At 44.4% G+C, this 22,635-nt stretch overlaps 1 protein-coding gene across 2 annotated transcripts; it reads right to left on the bottom strand.

Annotated features, from left to right (window-relative positions):
- Positions 1 to 15,212: 15,212 nt before the first annotated feature.
- LOC119337591 (probable protein phosphatase 2C 57) lies at positions 15,213 to 20,026 on the bottom strand. 2 transcript variants are annotated; one of them, XM_037609752.1, is made up of 5 exons: positions 19,767 to 20,026; positions 17,299 to 17,505; positions 16,975 to 17,033; positions 16,822 to 16,888; positions 15,213 to 16,032 (listed from the first exon to the last, which is right to left on the bottom strand). In XM_037609752.1, the coding sequence occupies exons 2-5, from the start codon at positions 17,445 to 17,447 to the stop codon at positions 15,465 to 15,467; spliced, it is 843 nt and encodes a 280-aa protein (XP_037465649.1). In that variant the 5' UTR covers positions 17,448 to 17,505; positions 19,767 to 20,026; the 3' UTR covers positions 15,213 to 15,464. The 2 variants fall into 2 exon arrangements, with proteins under 2 accessions (XP_037465649.1, XP_037465648.1); XM_037609751.1 differs by having other exon boundaries at positions 16,822 to 17,033.
- Positions 20,027 to 22,635: the final 2,609 nt, after the last annotated feature.

Raw genomic sequence — 22,635 nt, 5'->3', positions numbered from 1 at the left:
TCATATCTCTCAACTCGGGTATTTGCTTGAAATATTAACTTCAACTCCTGGAACATCTCATATGGTCCATGACATTCAAAACGTCTTTGAAGTCCCGATTCTAAGCCGTTAAGCATGGTGCACAAAACTATCAAGTAGTCATCATATTGAGCTAGCCAAACGTTCATAACGTCTGCATTTGCTCCTGCAATAGGTCTGTCACCTAGCGGTACATTAAGGACATAATTCTTCTGTGCAGCAATGAGGATAAACCTCAGATCACGGATCCAATCCGCATCATTGCTACTAACATCTTTCAACACAATTTTCTCTAGGAACATATCAAAATAAACATATGAAAGCAACAACGCAAGCTATAGATCTACAACATAATTTGCAAAATACTACCAGGACTAAGTTCATGATAAATTAAAGTTCAATTAATCATATTACTTAAGAACTCCCACTTAGATAGACATCCCTCTAATCCTCTAAGTGATTACGTGATCCATATCAACTACACCATGTCCGATCATCACGTGAGATGGAGTAGTTTCAACGGTGAACATCACTATGTTGATCATATCTACTATATGATTCACGCTTGACCTTTTGGTCTCCGTGTTCCGAGGCCATATCTGTATATGCTAGGCTCGTCAAGTTTAACCTGAGTATTCCGCGTGCGCAACTGTTTTGCACCCGTTGTATTTGAACGTAGAGCCTATCACACCCGATCATCACGTGGTGTCTCAGCACGAAGAACTTTCGCAATGGTGCATACTCAAGGAGAACACTTCTTGATAATTAGTGAGAGATCATCTTATAATGCTACCGTCAAACAAAACAGAATAAGATGTATAGCAGATAAACATCATATGCAATCAAAATATGTGACATGATATGGCCATGATCATCTTGCGCCTTTTGATCTCCATCTCCAAAGTATTGTCATGATCTCTATCCTTACCGGCACGACACCATGATCTTCATCATCTTGATCTATATCAATGTGTCGTCACATGGTCGTCTCGCCAACTATTGCTCTTGCAACTATTGCTATCGCATAGCGATAAAGTAAAGCAATTATTTGGCACTTGCATCTTATGCAACAAAGAGACAACCATAGGGCTTCTGCCAGTTGCCGATAACTTCAACAAAACATGATCATCTCATACAACAACTTATATCTCATCACGTTGGAGAAGCAGACACCCGCTAGTCACCTGTGTGCAAAGCACGGCGGTAAAACCAGTCTCGCGTAAGCGTACGCGTAATGTCGGTCCGGGCCGCTTCATCCAACAATACCGTTGAACCAAAGTATGACATGCTGGTAAGCAGTACGACTTGTATCGCCCATAACTCACTTGTGTTCTACTCGTGCATATAACATCAACGCATAAAACCTAGGCTCGGATGCCACTGTTGGGGAACGTAGTAATTTCAAAAAAATTCCTACGCATACGCAAGATCATGGTGATGGCATAGCAACGAGAGGGGAGAATGTAGTCCATGTACCCTCGTAGACCGTAAGCAGAAGCGTTATGACAACGCGGTTGATGTAGTCGTACGTCTTCACGATCCGACCGATCCAAGTACCGAACATACGGCACCTCCGAGTTCAGCACACGTTCAGCTCGATGACGATCCCCGGACTCCGATCCAGCAAAGTGTCGGGGATGAGTCCTGTCAGCACGACGGCGTGGTGACGATGATGATGCTCTACCAGCGCAGGGCTTCGCCTAAACTCCGCGACGATATGAACGAGGTGGAATATGGTGGAGGGGGGCACCGCACACGGCTAAGGAACGATCCGTAGATCAACTTGTGTGTTCTTCCTAGAGGTGCCCCCCTGCCCCCGTATATAAAGGAGCAAGGGGGGAGGGGACGGCCGGCCTAGGAGGGGCGCGCCAAGGGGAGTCCTACTCCCACCGGGAGTAGGACTCCCTCCTTCCTTGTTGGAGTAGGAGAAAGGGGGAAAGAGGGGGAGAGGAGGAAGGAAAGGGGGGATGCACCCCTTGTCCAATTCGGACCAGAGGGGGGCTGCGTGCCTCCTTCCTTTCGGCCTCTCTCCTCTATTCCCGTATGGCCCAATAAGGCCCATATACTCCCCGGCGAATTCCCGTAACTCTCCGGTACTCCGAAAAATACCCGAATCACTCGGAACCTTTCCGAACTCCGAATATAGTCCTCCAATATATCGATCTTTACGTCTCGACCATTTCGAAACTCCTCGTCATGTCCCCGATCTCATCCGGGACTCCGAACTCCTTCGGTACATAAAAACTCATAAACTCATAATATAACTGTCATCGAAACCTTAAGCGTGCGGACCCTACGGGTTCGAGAACTATGTAGACATGACCTAGAACTATTCTCGGTCAATAACAAATAGCGGAACCTGGATGCTCATATTGGCTCCTACATATTCTACGAAGATCTTTATCGGTCAAACCGCATAACAACATACATTGTTCCCTTTGTCATCGATATGTTACTTGCCCGAGATTCGATCGTCGGTATCCAATACCTAGTTCAATCTCGTTACTGACAAGTCTCTTTACTCGTTATGTAATGCATCATTCCGTAACTAACTCATTAGCTACATTGCTTGCAAGGCTTATAGTGATGTGCATTACCGAGAGGACCCAGAGATACCTCTCCGACAATCGGAGTGACAAAACCTAATCTCGAAACACGCCAACCCAACATGTACCTTTGGAGACACCTGTAGTACTCCTTTATAATCACTCAGTTACGTTGTGACGTTTGGTAGCACCCAAAGTGTTCCTCCGGCAAACGGGAGTTGCATAATCTCATAGTTACAGGAACATGTATAAGTCATGAAGAAAGCAATAGCAACATACTAAACGATCAAGTGCTAGGCTAACAGAATGGGTCATGTCAATCACATCATTCTCCTAATGATGTGACCTCATTAATCAAATGACAACACATGTCTATGGTTAGGAAACAAAACCATCTTTTATTAATGAGCTAGTCAAGTAGAGGCATACTAGTGACTATATGTTTGTCTATGTATTCACACATGTATCATGTTTCCGGTTAATACAATTCTAGCATGAATAATAAACACTTATCATGAAACAAGGAAATAAATAATAACTTTATTATTGCCTCTAGGGCATATTTCCTTCAGTCCCTCCTTGGCCACAACTTCCTTTTGATTGCTCAAAAGGTCATTCAGATTCTTCTCATCTTGTATGCAAGACACAAGGCCTTTCTCAAGTTGCTCCTTCAATTTGGCATTCTCCTCCACAAGATGCACATGCTCACAACACGGGTTAGTAGCATTTGCATTCTCAATTAAGACCATATGAGGAAAAGTGGATTTCTCCTTGGTTAGCTTCACTTGGAGTTGATCATGAGACTCCTTGAGGCTAGAATGAGCACCCTTAAAGTCCTTGTGAGCCTTGTCAAGTATATCAAACTCCTCCTTGAGGCTAGCATGGTCAACCCCGAGTTTAGCCTTCTCGAAATCGAGCACACGCGATACAACAAGAGCATGATCAAGATCTTTCTTTAATTTAGCATGGTCATCGTTGTGTGACTCCTCAAGAGTCAAACAACGAACATGCTCTTCCTTAAGTGCATTAGAGAGATCCAATATCTCATCGGCATAGTCAGGACTATGACCTTCCATCTTAGAGATGGTTTCTTCATGAGCCTTGATCATGTCACTGGCTTCACCAACTTGTTCCAAGAGAGCAACGAAGTGCTTCTTGGATTTTCCCTTGAGTCTACTCATAAAAGACTCAAATTCATTTACTTCCTCATTAGACCCCTCACTTTCATCAATTCAATCCATCAAGGAAGGATTAGTACTGATGGTATTTTTGATGTTGGGGGTTACCTTGTTGGTGGCTTTGGCCATGAGGCACTTGGCGATGATGTTCTCGTTGGGTGAATCAAAGAGAAACACCCGTGGAGTTTTGGCAATGGCAACGGAGGCCATGGCCATGGCTTCACCATCTTCATCATCATCATCATCCTCATTGTATTCTTATTGTGCCACCTACCCTTTGGTCGGAGTCTTCTTGGTGAAGTTGTTCTTGTTAGGGTAGGACTTGGCTTTGTATTTTCGGATGGGCTTGCCACCATTGTCTTTCCGCTTCTCGTAAGGGCACTCCGCAACAAAATGGATCACATTGCCACAATTTTAACATGTTCTCATATGTTGCTTGCCCTTGAAGCCACTTGAGTTGTTCTTGTTGAAATTGGGCCTTGAGTTCTTCTTGCTCCAAAATTGCCTTGAAGCAAGAGCCATGTGCTCATGATAATCATATTTCATATCTTCGGGGTTGCTCTCCTCATCTTCCGCTTCATCTTCTTATTCTACACTAGCCTTGGCTTTCAAGGCAAGGTTGGGCTTCTTTGCTCTTTGAGAACGTAACACCACATTGTCGGCGATCTTGTCCAAGATCCTCATCGCCACAAACTCATCCAACACTTCACTTGAGGACAAGGTGTGGAAGTCTGGCTTTGACGGATTACGGAGGACATGGCCTTGTGGTAAGGCATCATGGCCTTGAGGAATTTGCGCTTGATACAATTATCATCCGTATCCTTGCTCCCATGGTCTCGGAGAGAGACCGCGAGAGTGGTTAATCTCCGGTAAAGCTCACGAGGTTCTTCATCTTCATTCATTGCAAACTCATCAGCTTTATCCTGCACCACTTCATAGTTGGAGCGTTGAATGCTTGCACTTCCCTTGTAAAGAGAAACAACATGCTTCCTTGGCCATGATGAATGGTCAGAGATGTGCAATGTCTTCGGATGGAATTGCACCTTGGATGATGAAGAGGGCATTCTCATTGAATTGATGACCCGCGGCTTCTCTCGGGGTAAAGTTGCTTGGGTCATGCGGATAGAAACCTTGCTCAATAATTCTCCAAAGATTAGTATTAACATGGTTTAAATGACGTTTAAAGTGATAGACCCAAGAGTCAAAATCCTCATTTTTCACAATCTTAGGAGGAGAACCTGCATGATTTAAATGAGTGGAGGGAACCGGTCCTCCATAAGTAAGAGGTGGCTCAACTAGTAGCTTCCCCCAAGAAAGTTTTCACTAGTAGCTTTAAACGTCATTTAAACCATTAGTCAAAGGAATCTTGGGTCTATAAGTAATAGATGTCGTTTCCACTTTTACCACTGGTCAAAGGAACTTTTTCACTAGTAGCTTCCCCCTTGTCGGAGTTAGCATCTGTCACCTTGTTAGTGGGTTCGACCACTTCCAATGGTGCGGTGGACAATTTAAGACCATCAAGAAAGTTCTTAAGCATGCCTTTGACCTCGGCCGTCATGGAGGTTTTCAATGTGTCCAAAGCCACATTGAACTCCTCACGTGAGACCGAGGTTCCCCCATCGGCTGTAGACGAGGACAGAATCACAACCGGGTGCTCCTCCTCTCCGTTTACAGTGTCAACCATACTCTTCGGACGGCAAAGTACTTAATAAAGAGACAAGGCTTTGATACCAATTGAAAGGATCGATATAGTTGACTAGAGAGGGGGTGAATAGGCAACTAACAATTTTTAGCTTTTCTTTACCAAATTACACTTTGCATCAAAGTAGGTTGTCTAGATATGCAACTAGGTGAGCAACCTATATGATGCAACAACAATAAGCACACAAGTAAGCAAGGGAAATAACACAATATAGCTTGCACAAGTAAAGGGGAGAAATAACCAAAAGTGGAACCGATGGATACGAGGATGTGTTACCGAAGTTCCTTCCTTTTGAGGGGAAGTACGTCTCCGTTGGAGCGGTGTGGAGGCACAATGCTCCCCAAGAAGCCACTAGGGCCACCGTATTCTCCTCACGCCCTCACACAATGCGAGATGCCGTGATTCCACTATTGGTGCCCTTGAAGGCGGCAACCGGACCTTTACAAACAAGGTTGGGGCTCTCTCCACAACTTAATTGGAGGATCCCAACGAAACCCTAGAGCTTCACCATAATGGAATGTGGCTCCGAAGTGACCTCTTCCGACTAGGGTGCCCAAGAACCTAAGAGTAAAAAAATCCACACAAGAAAGTATGGGGGAATCAAGTTTCCTTTGGTAAGAGTGTAGATCTGGGTCTCCTCCTTCAATCCCTAGCAAATCAACAAGTTTGAGTGGCTAGAGAGAGATCGGGCAAGAAAGCTTCAAGGGCATTAATGGAGGAGAGAGTGAGGCAAGAGGTGGGTGGGAGGTGGGACAAGCACCTCCTTAAATACGGTCCCCTCAGATCCAACCGTTTGCGCAGAAACACATAGGAGCGGTACTTCCGCAAGGGTCACCGGTACAACCGGTGAATGCAGGAAACCCCTGCTAGGGCACCAGGGCGGTACTTCCAGTGGGGAAACCGGTAGTACCGATATATCGGAATAAACCGGAACTACCGTTCCACCACCGCTCAACCACCGCTACCCAACAGAAGGTTTTCACCCTAGACCGGTAGTTCGAGCGGTGGTAGAGCTGGAGCTACCGCTGTACCAGCAATTCCTGGGCGGTGGAGTTTCAGGTGGTACTACCGCCCTGAACACCGGTAGTACCGGTTTGTTAAGACAAACCGGAACTTTCGTTCCACCAGCGGTCTACCACCGTACCCGGTACAGAAGGGTGTCACCCCTGAGCGGTACTTGGAGCGGTGGTTTGACCGGAACTGCATGCAAGCGGTACAACCTCTCAAGAGAGCGGTACTACCGCCCTGGGCACAACTGCACAGTCACAGAGGACTTTGGAAACCTCTCTCTCCTCGAATGGAGGGTCTATGGTGGGTGCAAAGAATGTGTATGTGTAGAGATTCACCCAATACCTTCCGGCGTGGATTCACTCTTAAAGATACAAATATCCTACGACCAAAGAAATAAAAATGACGAAAGCTCCGTCTTCGATCTTTTCCGCATAGAGGGAAGGCCTAACCGTCTAGCGCCACACAATGTGTACGTGAGAGAACTAGGACGCACGATTAGTCCACACGAGTGTTGTCATCATCACCAAAACCCTAGGGCAGAAGATGCTCTTACACTAGGGTTAGGGCATAACTTGATCTCGGTGAGACCGATAACATGAATCGGTGGGACCGATTTCAGTAATAGGCAAATAGAGAGTTGGTCAGGCAAACTCGCTGGGACCGATCGCTCATTTCGGTGAGGCCGAAATGTTACGAAAAGGAAACAGAGAGTTTACATTGCGAACTCGGTGGGATTGATTGCTCATTTCGGTGAGACCGAAACGTTATGAAGGGAAACAGAGAGTTTGCAATCCCATCTCGGTGAGACCGAAGTGATTAGTGTTTGTGGCAGTGGCTATGTCAAATGAACTCGATGGCGTCGGATAGATCAAATCGGTGGGGCCAAGTTTGACTTTAGGTTTAGGACATATGTGGAACTGAGAAAGTGGTTGAGTGTTTTTGGAGAATATCACTAAGCATTTTGAGCAAGTAAGCCATTAAGCAACACCTCATCCCCTTTCAATAGTATTGGCTTTCCTATGGACTCAATGTGATCTTGGACCACTTAAATGAAAATGTAGAGTCTTGAGCTTTTTTCCAATATGTATCCTTAGCATTTTGAGAGGTCCACATCTCTAGTACATGCAATGCCAATCATTGAACTTCCTGAAATAGTCATCTTGAAAGAGTACTAGTTCAATGAGCTATATTTTGTTAGGAATTACCAAAACCACCCAGGGATTAGTTGCATTTTCAGAGAGAGATAAAGCCATCTAGCTACTAACTATGGACCTGTAGGTCTGTCGTAAACTACTCACACATCATCGGAAGGGCAGCTAGGTTGATGTAGAGCCCCTCCGTGATTGACTCCCCCTTCAGCAATTGCCAGAAAAGGCCTCCAGAAGGGATCTCATGAGAACAGAGACTTGCGGCGGCGGAAAAAGTATTTCGTGGACTCCTTTGTTGGTTTCCTGATTTTAGAGAATTTATAGAGGCAAAGTTAGGTCAAACAGAGCTACGTGGGTCCCATGAGCCACCAAGGCGCACCCTTGTGCCTCGTGGGCCATTGCTCCTTCTTCTGGTCCTCTCCTGAGGCTTCCAGGGTCTCTTATGTCCTGAAAAAAATTGCCAAAAAGTTTCATGGCATTTGGACTTTGTTTGGTACAGATATTCCGGAAAACCAAAAACAAGCAAAAAAACAACTCGCACTAGGCACTAAGTTAACAGGTTAGTCCCAAAAAATGATATATAATTGCTTGTAAGTGCATATAAAACATCCAAGATTGATACTATAATATCACGGAACAATAAAAAATTATAGATACGTTGGAGACATCCAACTTTCTTGCTCATGAAGACCTCGGGCATTTGAGGAAGCCCATCATCGGAATATACAAGTCAAGTTCTATAATGAAAAATTCCCACTAGTATATGAAAGTGACAACATAGGAGACTCTCTATATGAAAAACATGGTGCTACTTTGAAGCACAAGTACGGAAAAGGATAGTAACATTGCCCCTTCTCTTTTTTTGGTGGGCTCTTTTTGGCCTCTCTTTTTTGTCTATTTTTTTATTTCCTCACTGGGACAATGCTCTAATAACGATGATCATCATACTTCCATTTACTTACAACTTGATAAAACTAAAAAAAAAATGACACTATATGAATGCCTCTGGCAGTGTGCCAGGATGTGCAATGATCTAGTGTAACATGTATAAAAATTGATGAACGGTGGCTGAGCTACAAATGCTATGTCAGCTATATGATCATGCAAAGCAATATGACAATGGTCATGCGCGTCATATAAATGGAACGGTGGAAGTTGTATGGAAATATATCTAGGTATGGTGGATTTTTTAGGAAGATATAGGCAGGCTTATGTGTGATAGAGTGTATCATATCATAGGATTAGGATGCATTGGTGAAGTTTGCATCAACTCTCGAGGTGAGAAAGGGCAATGCATGGTACCGAAGAGGCTAGCAAATTGCGGAAAGGTGATAGTGCATATAATCCATGGACTTATATTAGTCATAAATAACTCACATACTTCTTGCATAAGTTTATTAGCCCTAGAAGCAAAGTACTACTACGCATGCCCCTAGGGGGGTAGATTGGTAGGAAAAGACCATTGCTCATCCTCGACTGCCACTCATAAGGAAGATTATCAATAATAAATCATGCGCCAACTTCTTGGCATAACTAGAGACCATACGTGCATGCTTCGGAAATCATAAACCTTAACATCAATATTCTTACTAAACCACAATTATGGACTAGTACCTCCCAAAAATTACCATCTTAATATCGCAAAAACTATTGCAAGGAATCAAACTTATCATATTCGGTGATCTACACAAAAGATTTTATTATATCCCTCTTGAACACCTATCATATTAGGACCAATTTCATAACCCGTGCATATTTCCATTACTATTGATTAGACTCTCAAAAAGATATAAGCGAAGCATTAGAGTAAAACTATTTCTTTAAAATATGACCACCGGCGTGCTCTAAAAGATATAAGTGAAGCACTAGAGCAACTGCCTAGCTCAAAAGATGTAAGTGAAGCACAAAGAGTATTCTAATAAATCACGAATAAATGTGCGTCCCTCTAAAAAGGTGTGTCCGGCAAAATATGATTGTGGTAAACTAAAAAGAAAACAAATAAAATACCACTATAATAGATGATGCTCCAAGCGAAACTCATATCATGTGATGAATAGAAATATAGCTCCAAGTAATTTACTGATCGTCTGTAGACGAAAGAGGGGATGCCTTCCGGGGCATCCGCAAGTGTAGACGCTTGGGTCTTATTTGAATATTACCTTGGGGTGCGTTGGGCATCCCCAAGACTAGGGTCTTGCCACTCCTTATTCCTTCGTCCATCCCGTTCTCACTCAAAACTTGAAAACTTTAGCACACAAAACTTAACAGAAACCTCATGAGTATTTTTAGTATAACAAGCAAATCATAGACTTTAGGTACTGTTATGAACCCATTCATATTTTATTATTGCATAATACCTACTGTATTCAAACTTCTCCATGACTTATACCCCCTGATATAATCCATAGATTCATCAAAATAAGCAAACAATGCAACGAAAATAGAATCCATCAAAAAAAAGTTAATTCTGTAAAGATCTTAATTATGGTCATACTTCCTCTATTAAAAAATCAGAAAAATTAGGAAAACATGGGCAATTTGTATATGAATCACGTGTAAAACATTTAGATCAAAAGCATGTTCCGGTGATTTTTAAGAATTCGTGGACTGAGCGCAAAAGTTTATATTTTTTCACAGAATCAAATCAACTATCAACCAAATCATCCCAAATGCTTTACTTGGCACAAACACTAATTAAAACATAAAAATGCAATCATAACAGTAGCATAATTGTGTCAACACACAAAAAATAAAATGATAACTATTGGGTTGTCTCCCAACAAGTTCTTTCTTTATAACCATTAAGATAGGCTTGAGATTTTATTGATGCTCACATGAAAGATAATAACTGAAACACAAAAAGAGCATCATGTAGCACGTGAAAACGCATTTAATTCTAACATACTTCCTATGCATAGGCATTTTATAAGCAATTAGGTAATCAAGAGAAGAAATGTCTAGCATATGTAAGGGAGAAGAATAAAACATTGACGATCCCAACACAACAAGAGGTAATTTAGTAACATGAAAATTTCTACTTTCCTCAATCATAATAAGAGTAATCAAATTCAACAATATAGTTATCATATAAAATTTTCTCTTCATGATCCACATGCATAAAAGTATTATAGTCTTCCAAGATAGTTGGATTAATATAAACTAAAGCCGTGACCTCTCCAAACCCACATTTACCAAAAAAATCATAAGACTGAACACTCTCCAAATACGCGGGATTCTCTTTAACTAAAGTTTAATATATTCCAAACCCACTTACAATATTATTGCAAACATTATTATTAATAACATATTCATCATGAGGCTTAAATAAATTTTCAAGATTGTAAGAAGCATTATCACTCAATCATGATAATTGCAATAAGTAGTGGATATATCAAATTCATCATCCCAAGCTTGCAGTTTTGCATATTATTAACACAATTGACATTATTAGAATTTATAATAGCATCGTTGCAATTATGCTTTTCATTGAAGGAGCTATCACGAATCACTTTAGAAATTTCTTCTTTCGGCACTTCATCACAATTTTTAGATTCGTGATTTTCAAGAAAAACTTCATAGAGATAATCAAGTGCACTTAACTCACTAGCAATTGCTTCATCATAATTGATCTTTTGAAAATATTAGCAAGTGGGTGAGGATCCATATCAATAGATGTTTAGCAAGCGAAGGTGCAAGCAAATAGAAGGCACGTGGCAACACAAGCAAAGGTAGCAAAAAAATGTTTTTGTGTTTTTTAAAATTGTTTTAGAAGTGGGGGAGATGAAAACAAGAGGCAAAGTCAAATAAAAAGGTAAATAAAAATAAGATCAAGTAGATGATAATTTATGGGAAGGTACTTGATAAGTTTCAGTGATGTCTCCCCGAGAAAGGCGCCAGAAATTCTTCCTGCTACCTGTGAGCAACGTTGAGATTTCCTCGAAGAGGAGAGCATGATGTAGTACAGTAGAGATAAGTATTTCCCTCAGTTAAGAACCAAAGTTATCAATCCGGTAGGAGAACGACACAGAACCTCGTTAGCAGCACTTGCACACACAAAAGCAAATACTTGCACCCAACGCGAACAAGAGGGTTGTCAATCCCCTTGACGGTTATTTGCAAGGATCAAATATCGTAGTGGTAGATAGATAAAATAAAATAAAAAGAAGTAAAATTGCAGCGGGGTATTTTTCAATTTTATATATGATAAAAGTAGACCCGGGGGCCATAGTTTTCACGAGAGGCTTCTCTCTCGAACACATAGCATACGGTGGGTAAACAAATTAATATTGGGCAATTGATAGAAAATCGCATAGTTATGACAATATTCAAGGCAATGATTATGTATATAGGCATCACGTCCGAGACAAGTATACTGACTCTTGCCTGCATCTACTACTATTACTTCACCCATCAACTGCTATCTAGCATGCATATAGGGCATTAAGTTAATAAAACAGAGTAACGCCTTAAACAAGATGACATGATGTAGACAAAGTAAATACAAGCAATATGAATAAGCCCCATCTTTTTATCCTTAATGGCAACAATACAAATATGTGTCCTTTGCCTTTCTGTCACTGGGATGGAGCACCTGAAGATCGAACCCATTATAAATTACTTCTCCCATTGCAAGATAAATCAATCTAGTTGGCCAAACCAGACAGATAGATCAGAGAGAAATACAAAGCTATAAAAATCATACATAAATTAGTTCAAAGAAGACACAAATATTTCTCATGAATAATCCGATCATAAATCCACAATTCATCGGATCCCAACAAACACATTGCAAAAAGATTTACATCGGATAGAACTCCAAGAAGATTGAGGAGAACGTGGTATTAAAGATCAAAGAGAGAGAAGAAGTCATCTGGCTACTAGCTATGGACCCGTAGGTCTGTGCTAAACTACTCGCGAATCATCGGTGGGGCGGCAAGGTTGATGTAGAAACCCTCCGTGGTCGATTCCCCCTCCGGCAGAGTATCAGAAATGGCCTCCACATGAGATCACGGAAGAACAGAGACTTGCGGCGGCGGAAAAGTGTTTCAGGTGGCTCTCTGGTATAGTGGGAATATTTGGAAATTTATAGAGGTGAGATTAGGTCAAGAGGTGCCACGAGGGGCCCACAAGCCTGGGGCGCCCCCCTAGAGCGCGCCTAGCGGGCTTGTATTAGGTAACATGGCATTTTTTATTTTGGCTATGCCATTTTTACTATTTAAACGATGACAATCTTTTATTAGGTAGCATGGCAATTTTTATTCATAGGATGGCATTTTTATTATTTTAGCGATGGCATTTCTCTTTTTTTAGTCTCCGTTTTTTGAAACATCCATAAATGGTATTTTTTTATAATGTTTGCCTTGATATAGATACTCATTTTTTCTGCTAATTTTATCATCAGACCATTATGTTTGTTTATATTTTATTAGGGCATGGAAATTTCAAAAAAAAAGATTCCATGGCTCATTTTAATTTTTTGAATTTTTCTCTGGTAATTTCAGAAATATATGAGGAAGGCAGTTTTTAGGCATGGCATTTTTTATGTAAATAGAGTATTGCTGTTGTAAATTATGTTTTTATCCTTCTCTTGTATCAGAAAAATATTTGTTTTTTGGTTAATGGTAGTTTTTTTTATGGAAACAGCTTTTTGGGCCTAGCCTCATAGCGATCGAATCGTTTGATGGGTCCACCTCCCCCAGCGATCGCCAGATATCAGCGTTCTTCATGTTTGAGTGGATCTTAACCTTTGATCCTTTGGCCCAAAAAAGACTTGTTTACTCACAAAAGATCAAGGCTAGCTTTCTCCCCTCGCTCATTAAAATGGAGACGTACGTCCCCCAAAAAAATGGAGACGTACGTCCTTTGCGATCCAGGCCGGCTGACCCACCACGCAGGCCGGCCGCAGCATGCAGATCCATTGAGCATGCACGCACAGTGTCCAGCAAAGGCAGCTTCAATGCCCATGGCAGCAGCAGGAGAATTTATGATTATTCTTCACAAGATCCAAATCCTGCTCCCCGCGCGTCATCATTGCGCTCCGAGCCCAAAGTACACCTCATTAGGTTTTATCATGCACTACGACTAGTACGTTATGATCGCGATGATTAAGGGGCATGTAGACCCCAACCAGATAGAGATCCATCCAGTGAGAATCGCATCAATTGGTCTAGTAATAGCTCTCTGCTCATCAAACGCTCGACCTCGACCTAACCAAAGATGGCATCATCAAATTTAGTTCCCACTTATTGCAATAAGTATCTTGCTAGAGTTTCAACGATGAAGCGATGAAGAAACATGAACCGTTGGCGTCCAAGATGGGGCTTTTCATCGGGCCAGCCATCCCACTACGCGGGGCAAGGCTGGGTTGCCTTCCCAGTCTGGTCCTTTTCGACCAGTTCGCTTCACTCAGTGCTCTGCGTCTCGCAATGATGCGCGCAGCGGCACTGTCGAAGACGCAGACGACTTCCCGCTTGGACAGATGAAACAAGTCCGGGACGCAATGATAGACTCCGGACCGGAGTGGCATCCGATGCGATGCGGTCGTACGTGCATGACTGGTGCGGTTAACGGCCGACGACGTGACGGTCGCCCGTGCCCGGTGGCTGGTGCCGGAGTCTCTCGCGCTGTCGGCTCACTCGCGAGCGGTTCAGTGGCGAGGCTGGGGGTCCATGGAATCTCGCGGTGGGAGCGAGGGAGGAAGGAGACTGCGAAGCTTGGTGTTTACTCAAGAGGGCGTGCGTGGTCACGCCTAGTTTCTAGCCTGGTCTGGCCTAGGCTCAATGATTGAACGGAGAAACCATTCATGAAATGTTGAGGTGATGCACGCTTTTGTGGTGTGCCGCCTTGTTGTACGTAGGCTCGCTGTGCTTGCTGTTGGATCTCATCTGACAAAACCCGGTGGAGTGGAGGTTGTTGTCCAAGACAGACTACTGTGCAATGCCACCTGAGTGTGGCTTGTTGTTTCTCGATGAATCATGGGCTGCTTCTCGACGGTTATGGGCCAACAAAAAAAGCTGCATGATGAAGAGCGAGATTGACAAGATGCATGATCAGATGATCCTAGCACGCCCACAAAGCTTGCTTATTACTCCCTCCGTTCCATAATGTAAAACGTTTTTTTTTTGACATTAATCATAATGTAAGACGTTTTTTGACACTAGTATAATGTCAAAAAAAACGTCTTACATTATGGGACGGAGGGGGTAGGGAGCAACGGAACACATCAACCTTGGCGATTTCAATCACAGGACACATGAATGATTAGTCCTTGCAGCTTTCTTTCTTTTTCATGGGCTCCCGGGGTATACTTCCCGCTCAAACAAGCGGCGGTTACTTTGACAGTCCAACTCTCTCGGTACGGGCTTTTGGTGGATTGGCTGAAATAGCTGCACATGTCCGACCCCCTCTCCCGGCTCGGATTTTTGATGAATTGGCTGGTGCATGAAATCAATAGCGGCACGGATCCTTCAAGATGTCAGTACATAACATCCTCTCACGCTTGCTCACAGAAAGCGCGTACATAAGAACATCTAGAGGAATCGGCTTTCCAAACCTGGTGGCTCGTCTCGAGTCCAGTTGCACTGTAAAAAAATCACAAACACAGATATCATAAAAGAAGATCACTGGAATCTCTGTTAACCTTTCAAACTTGTGAAGTCTAGCAGTGTCCGAAACAAGCAAATAAGTACCTCCAGGTGCAGATAAAATTAGCCGCATAATATGTTACAGTGATGCATTACTCAACAACAACCATCTCAGGTTATGAGATGGGGCACATACTAAACCTAAATTCCAAGCTAGGCTATGGAAAAATGGGATTACTACAGCGCTGCCACCTGCCAGGGTTCTCAAGCCACACATATCAGTCCGCCAAGCTATCGAGGAAGCCCTGCAGCTCCCTCAAGCCTTCTGCGGATATACTTCTCTGCACGCGAGGCCTGGGAGCTGTTAAGACAGGAGGCGCTATGGAGTTGAAGCAGACGACAACTACGGAAAGGTTGTCGCCGCTCTTCCTCTTGATGGCCTCATCGACCAACTCTTTACAGCAGGCGACAGGGTCATTGTGCTCTTGAAGCCTCCTGCGTGCAAAGTCTACCGCATTTTGGCTGCGGAATACATCCCAGATCCCGTCGCAGCCGATGATCAGGAATTCGTCCTCCTCAGTAAGATTCCGCATCATCACCTCCGGCTCCGCACTAAGAGGCCCAAGACCATCACATGCTTTCATTCCTTCCATGTGCCAGTCCCCAATTGCTCTAGCAACATTCAGCAGCCCATTCAGGTATCCATCGTAAACATAACCACCCGAGGCTTCAATGCGCATCTTCTCTCTGTTGCAAGATGGCTTATGGTCCCTGGACATCTCAACCGCCTTTCCACGGCAACATACAACTGCTCGACAATCACCAGCATTTGCCACCAGAAGTGACCTGTCAATCATGCAGAAATGTTTAAGAAAGAAAAATAACTCAAGCAAAAATACCGATTTTCCAGAGATAACGCTGTCGAAACTATAGATAAATGGAAAGAAAGAACAGTTGAAACAAAAGAAAGGAAAATCATGCTGGTATTAACATTGTTAAATAAAAGAGTAGGCATAAAAGGGATGCACTGGTTTATTCAGAAAACATATATATGCCATGCATATTACTCAGTAAAGGAGCAAAGCATGTATGAAAACCTGCTAAAGCACTTCAAAGGCATGACAAGAACAGGAAAACTTTCAATTTCAAAGAACGAGAAACTGATATCAGTGGGAAGTGATGCTCAAATACTTGCAGAGAAAACCTTGCTAACAGATATAATGATATATGTATCACTCACTAAGGGAGAAAGGCATATGTTATGTATAAGCCTTTGCTGGACTTTAAAGCTACGGAAGGAATAACTTGTCATTGCCAAAATAAATAAATAAACTAAATATGTGGGAAAATGGAGTGTAGAGTGCATACATAGAAGAATTTATTCACACAGATAACTAAACAGGAACCACAAGGCCATAAGGAGGAATAAGTAGTTACTAAAATACTTCATATCTACTCCCTCCGTCCCATAATATAAGAGCGTTTTTTACACTTCCCATAATATAAGAGCGTTTTTTACACTAGTGTAGTGTCAAAAACGCTCTTATATTATGGGACGGAGGGAGTAGTGTCTAGACAGTAATGCTACAGAATAACTTACTACAAGGCTTATAGTTACACAAGTTAGGGCAATACCTCCCGATGATGAGAGCAGCAAGCGCAGTCGTGCCAGATGCAAGAGAGGAGTTCACAGAGCAAGCATCTGCAAAAGCAGCATCAGTCTGTAAGAATGCTGAGGAGACAGCTTTCTCGATCTCCCCCGGAAAACCATCACCCTCAACGATGAACCTTGGCAAATTGCTGCACACAAAGTCTGCAGCGTGCTTTCCACCATGCCCATCAAAAACCTAAAACATTAAAATCGTGTGAACAGTACATACACAGGAAGTGCCTGTCAGATGTACAAATGTACTCTGTCAGTAGAGAGTTCATGATGTCTATCAATCATGAAATGACTAAAATTTGCTGACAATTATTACAAACATCAAGACAGAAATTTTCAATCACACTTGCCCTTCTTGTGGCAGTGTGATCAGTTTGTTTAAAATAGTTCTTTCCAGTTTCCAGGAAAAGGAGAGAAAATTTGACACACATATTAGAATAAAAGCATACCCCATAAAATGAACTGGGCCCTTCTTCACAGTTTTCAGGTCCAAAATCTTGCAGGAAGTTGTCACAGCAAATGTAGACATCCTCCATTGAGCTCCTTGACCCAATGTCAGCCCAGCCTCCAGACCGTACAACTGGGATATATTCAACATCTGTGCTTTCAAAAGTTCTCTCTGTTTCAGATTTTGTACTGCTCAAAGGGCCCCTCGCCTGCGAGTTGAAGCCATGCAAGATAATTAGTTAACCTTACCAAAAAAAAAAAGTTACAACATATTGCATACTACTCCCTCCGTTCCAAAATACTTGTCATGCTCGACAAGTATTTTGGAATGGAGGGAGTACTTTATTATTAAGTGGTGGAAGCATATCATGCTGATACTTATAAGCAAGGGCTTAAATTTCTTTTTCACGGTGAGGTCCTAGTGGCTAGCTAAACTATTGAAAGATATTGCCAAAGCTACTTATTGCATTTTAATATAAATAGAAAAAATAATAACGATGCATACCCCATTGAGTCATATAGGACAAGTCTTGATGTAAAAGTCCATAACCAGAAGTCCAGAGCACAATTTTCGTCTCAGTAAGTATTCAATCATAGTATGGATGTTGGAGTGTTGGAAAGGAGGATATTGAGATCTTTCGATAGGTTTTTTCATACTTTACTGTCAGTAGATGTATTTAGGCCATTCAATGAAGTTGATTTTCAAAATTAGCATGTTCTATTGGTAGAAGTACATATATGGTACAGCACAGCAATCATTGCCTATAAGATAAAAAATAGCAGAGCTAGTTGAAGCTATAGCCACTACTAAAGCAGAACATTTGGCTGTCAGTCCATAACTTAGCAACTAGGGTCCAAAAAAGGTATACCGCAGCTATCACTAGCTCTTCACTCCAGAACCTTGCTGATAAGGTTGATCCCACCAAGCAAAAATACGAACCCCATCACACCACATCATCAAAATAAGCATAAGAGTTGTGGAAAGACTAATCCCCTTCCCTATCATAGTACCATGTGAAATCAATGTGACCTGATAACATTTTCACTCTCTTGTTAAACACAATGTTTTGCCTCCTAAAAATCCCAAGCAGTACTGTTCCGGTATCAGCTCGTACACGCTATAGATTAGTAGAAATACAAATATACTATTTGTACTGTAATACTGAGAAGGGAAGCCATACATGACATGTACACCACCTTTGTTTTGGCCTCTATCAAGAAAGCAATGTTCAATCTGACAGAACTAGGGACTTCAATTTTTCAATAACCCAAACCAAACCTCAAGTAGAGCAATGAGATGAGAACCAAAAGATGGAACAGGGTAATAAGAGTAAATCAAACCAACGTTTTGCAAACTCCTTAAAACATGCAAAGAGGCTCTAGGAGTTTTTCAACTGCAGTTTGCCGATTACTACTTGAAAGAAGCACGAGAATAGTTTTTCTAGCACCAACTTGTTTGAATAATGTTCAGAGGACATTAGGTCAGAACAGGGAATGGCAAGTACACAAGAAGTTAAGAGACTTCCATGACACGTAAGTTCCAGATTGCCAGATAGCAACCTTTCCAGGAAGATATGCCCTTCAAGATGAATAATGTATCATGTTCACAAGCTACATCGCCCACCATCCCATATAAAAAACCACGGCAGCACATGCGACTGATCTAGTTTACACGAACATTCTGAAAACTCTGCATACCAATCATTTCATAGAAACCAAGACAGTCTTTCCAAAAGACCACCTGATCATACGCATCTAAAATGGCTTTCTAGTTTACACGAACATTCTGAAAACTCTGCATATCAACCATTTCATAGAACCCAGGACAGTCTTTTCCAAAGACCCCCTGATCATACGCATCTAAAACGGCTTTCTAGTTTACACAAACATTCTGAAAACTCTGCATTTCAAATCATTTCATAGAACCCAAGGCAGTTCTTTGAAAAGATCACCTGAACATACGCATCTAAAACAGCTTTCTAGTTTACACGAGAATTCTGAAAGCTCTGCATATCCAGTACCACATCCAGTTGATGCAGTCAATGATTTCATAGGACCCAACGCAGACTTATCAAAAGACCACCTGATTAGGAGCATCAAGCATCTAATACGGCTTTGTAGTCTCCCGATAACTGGCATCCACATTAACCGCACGGATCTGAACACCCCATTGCAGGATGCTAGTACTCTAGTACAACATGTATGTACCGCCAAGAAAATTCCAGAAGAAAGATGCCTTCCCCTCTCTCCCCACCTCCAAGATGCACAACAGAACTTCCCATCAGAAGGGTGCAAACTCTAGCTCCTCGGCGCAAACAGCTCACCTTGAAGCGAAGGAATCGCACCGAACAGCAAACATTGAGCAGGAATCAGGCGGGGCGCCACGTAAAGCTCCCGCTTTCCGCACGGATCACACGATCAACCAAGCTAAGCGCGCCGAGAATCGAGATTCTGAGGCGTTATTACTTACAAAGGATGCGTGCCGTGAGAGCACCGACTTCCTCGCCGAGGCCGACGACGGGATCGGCGGCTTCCCCCTGCCGCCGCCGCCGCCGAGCCTAAGCTCCTCCATCTCCTCTGCCGCCGCCGCGGGGAGCCTCGTGGCCTCGGATCGAGTCGGAGATGGCTAGGGTTAGGGTTTGGACTTGGAGCGAAGCCGCTGCCGCCAGCATCAGTAGATCAGTACGGAGTAGTACTGTGGAGTGTGAACAGTAGCCGCTGGCCGTCCCAGAGAGAAAAATATCAGTGGAGGAGCATGGGAGGGGTAGTACGGTAAATTTGGCAATCGTTAAACTGAAATCGCGGTTAATTTTGCGGGCCACGTGATCCGGTGTGGTGGCACGTGGGTCGGTGCTGCCAGCGCGGCTGATGGCGGCGTGGCGTGATACAAGGAGATTAGAGCATTGGTTAATAATATGGCGACCGCTACAAATCAGCCGCTTGATCTTAGGGAAAGATCAGCCGCTTGCGCAGCCGTCCGATTCAAAGCGCGTGGTCATTCGATCCGGAAGGCGAGCGCGCGTCTTTGTTCCTCTTTCTCCCATCTACACCAAGAAAAGCCAGTGATGAGATGTGCAACCTCTCTGCAGCAGCGACGCCCGTCACCATCTCGTCATCGAAGACGCCGTGGATGCAACTTTGCAATGCCGACCCCCATCATTGACGCAGTGCAGCACCATCGCCGCTCCTAACTCCAACAAGCACCTGCAGCCTCTCCACAGCGGCACGTGTTGCTGCATAGCATCGCAGCGCCGACAAGCTTTGACGAGCGTTGCGTGGCATCACTCGCGACGTGACATGCATGCTCCTTTGCAACGCCGGTGGCATTTCATTGTTGCTCTGGTGGCGCTTCATTGGAGCTCTGGCGACGCTCCATTGCAGCTCCGGCACTTCATTGCAACTCCGGCGGCGCTTCAATGGAGCTCCGGCGATGCTCCATTGCAACTCCGGCGCTGCTTCAACGACCCCTCGCGTTTCATTGCAGCTCCGGCGATCCTCCGGTGATGCTTCATCGCAAAGTCGGTGAGCCCCTATTTGCAGCACCGCCACTCGCTTGAAGCACAGGGAGAAGCCGGCGGCCTACCCCTCCCCTGCAACAACGTCGACTGCCATGATGGGGGGGTTTGCAGCATCACCGGCTGTTGCTGCCACCGGCCAGCCTACATCGCCGCCCCCTTTGTAGCAACGACTCCATCGTCCCTCGTCATCAAACAGCCATCCCATGCAGCGCAGTGGCGCCCCTCCTTTGTAGCAGGAGTAGCCCCGCCAGCCGGGATGAGATAGGTCATGGACAAAGGGTGAGGCGCATGGGGAGAGGAACAAAGCTAGCCTGCACGGGGGAGTGTGAAGAGAGGAGATCGGGCACATCTGAAGGAAGAAGACGACTCTGTTAGAGGAGAAGATGAGGTTGCGAGGGGACAAGGGAGAAGATAAGGTTGCGGGGGGCGTGCGGTTCAGCGGTCCCACATGACGCGTGTCACCGGCTCGAGGCGGCTTGAAGACTCGAGAAATCATCCGGTTTATTTAGAACAGTTGGCTCCTGGCTATAACAGGTTGCCATGTCTTTTAGAGCATCTTCAGACGTTCGGCATCCCCAGGGATAGAAATAGCGCCTCCTGGGGGCTAGCCGGCTTTTTTTGACAGTGGGGGCGGTCGGGTTCCCAACCACGGCCCCAGGTCGGCCCCCAGAGGCCGTTTTTTAAATTCAAATTTGGCTTAAACTAGACGAGAAAGACACGAATTCGGCTAACATTTGGCGGTTTTCATTCATATTTGTACATAAGAAGACATAATAAAAACATTAAAAAGAACTACGCCGCCCGCCACCGCTCGTGCCTTCTACATGTCAAGGAGCTTGTAGAAGGCGGTGTAGTCGCCGCGCCGTCGTCGTCCTGCACGCCGCCACTGTAGTCTTTGCTGCACCCCTGACATGCGACGTCGATGGGGGGGCAGGGGGTGGTCGGCGCCGGCCCCTCCTCATCGCTGTCATCGAGGATGACGATGCCGCCCTCGTCGCGGCTGCGATGCCACGCAGCGATCTCCTCCAGAGCGCGGCGCTGCCGCTCCATTTCCTGTCGGACATAGTCCTGGCACGACCACGCCAGGTCGTCCTCAAGGTCGGCGGCCAGGGCCTCATGCTCCTTCTTTTCGGGAAGGAGCGTCGGCTCGATCTTCGGCTTGATGAGGCAGGAGGAGGGAAGAGAAGGGACACGGCCGCCCTTGTTGATGATGAGGGCGCCGCCGCAAGTGCGTTGCCCGAGCTGCGTCTCCCGCGGCTCTGGCTTGACGGGGAGGAGCGCTAGCGACTCGGAGGAATGGAAGCCCGACGAGGACGAAGAGCTACATCAAATAGATCTCCAAGAGACCATTGTATTGAGATTCAAGAGAGAGAGAGAGAAAGAGAGAGAGAGAGAGAGAGAGAGAGAGAGAGAGAGAGAGAGAGAGAGGAAGCCATCTAGCTACTAACTACGGACCCGTAGGTCTACAATGAACTACTCACGCATCATCGGAGAGGCACCAATGAGGATGATGAACCCCTCCGTGATGGTGTTTAGATTGGATCTGGAACTTGCGGCGGCTGGAATCGATTTTCGTTGACTCCCCTAGGGTTTCTGGAATATTGGGGTATTTATAGAGCAAAGAGGCGGTGTGGGAGGTCACCGAGGTGGGCGCAACTCACCAGGGCGCGCCTGGGCCTCCAGGCATGCCCAGGTATCTTGTGCTCACCTCATGCCCCCTCTCCGGTACTTCTTTGGCCCACTGGATGTCTTCTGGTCCAAAAAAATCCACAAAAAGTTTCGGCATGTTTGGACTCCGTTTGATATTGATTTCCTGCGATG

This window comes from Triticum dicoccoides, chromosome 7B, assembly GCF_002162155.2.
Source record: "Triticum dicoccoides isolate Atlit2015 ecotype Zavitan chromosome 7B, WEW_v2.0, whole genome shotgun sequence".
In the NCBI taxonomy this organism is placed as follows: Eukaryota; Viridiplantae; Streptophyta; class Magnoliopsida; order Poales; family Poaceae; genus Triticum; species Triticum dicoccoides.
The sequence above is the reverse complement of the archived record's forward strand: the minus strand, read 5'-3'. Positions and strand labels throughout refer to the sequence as shown.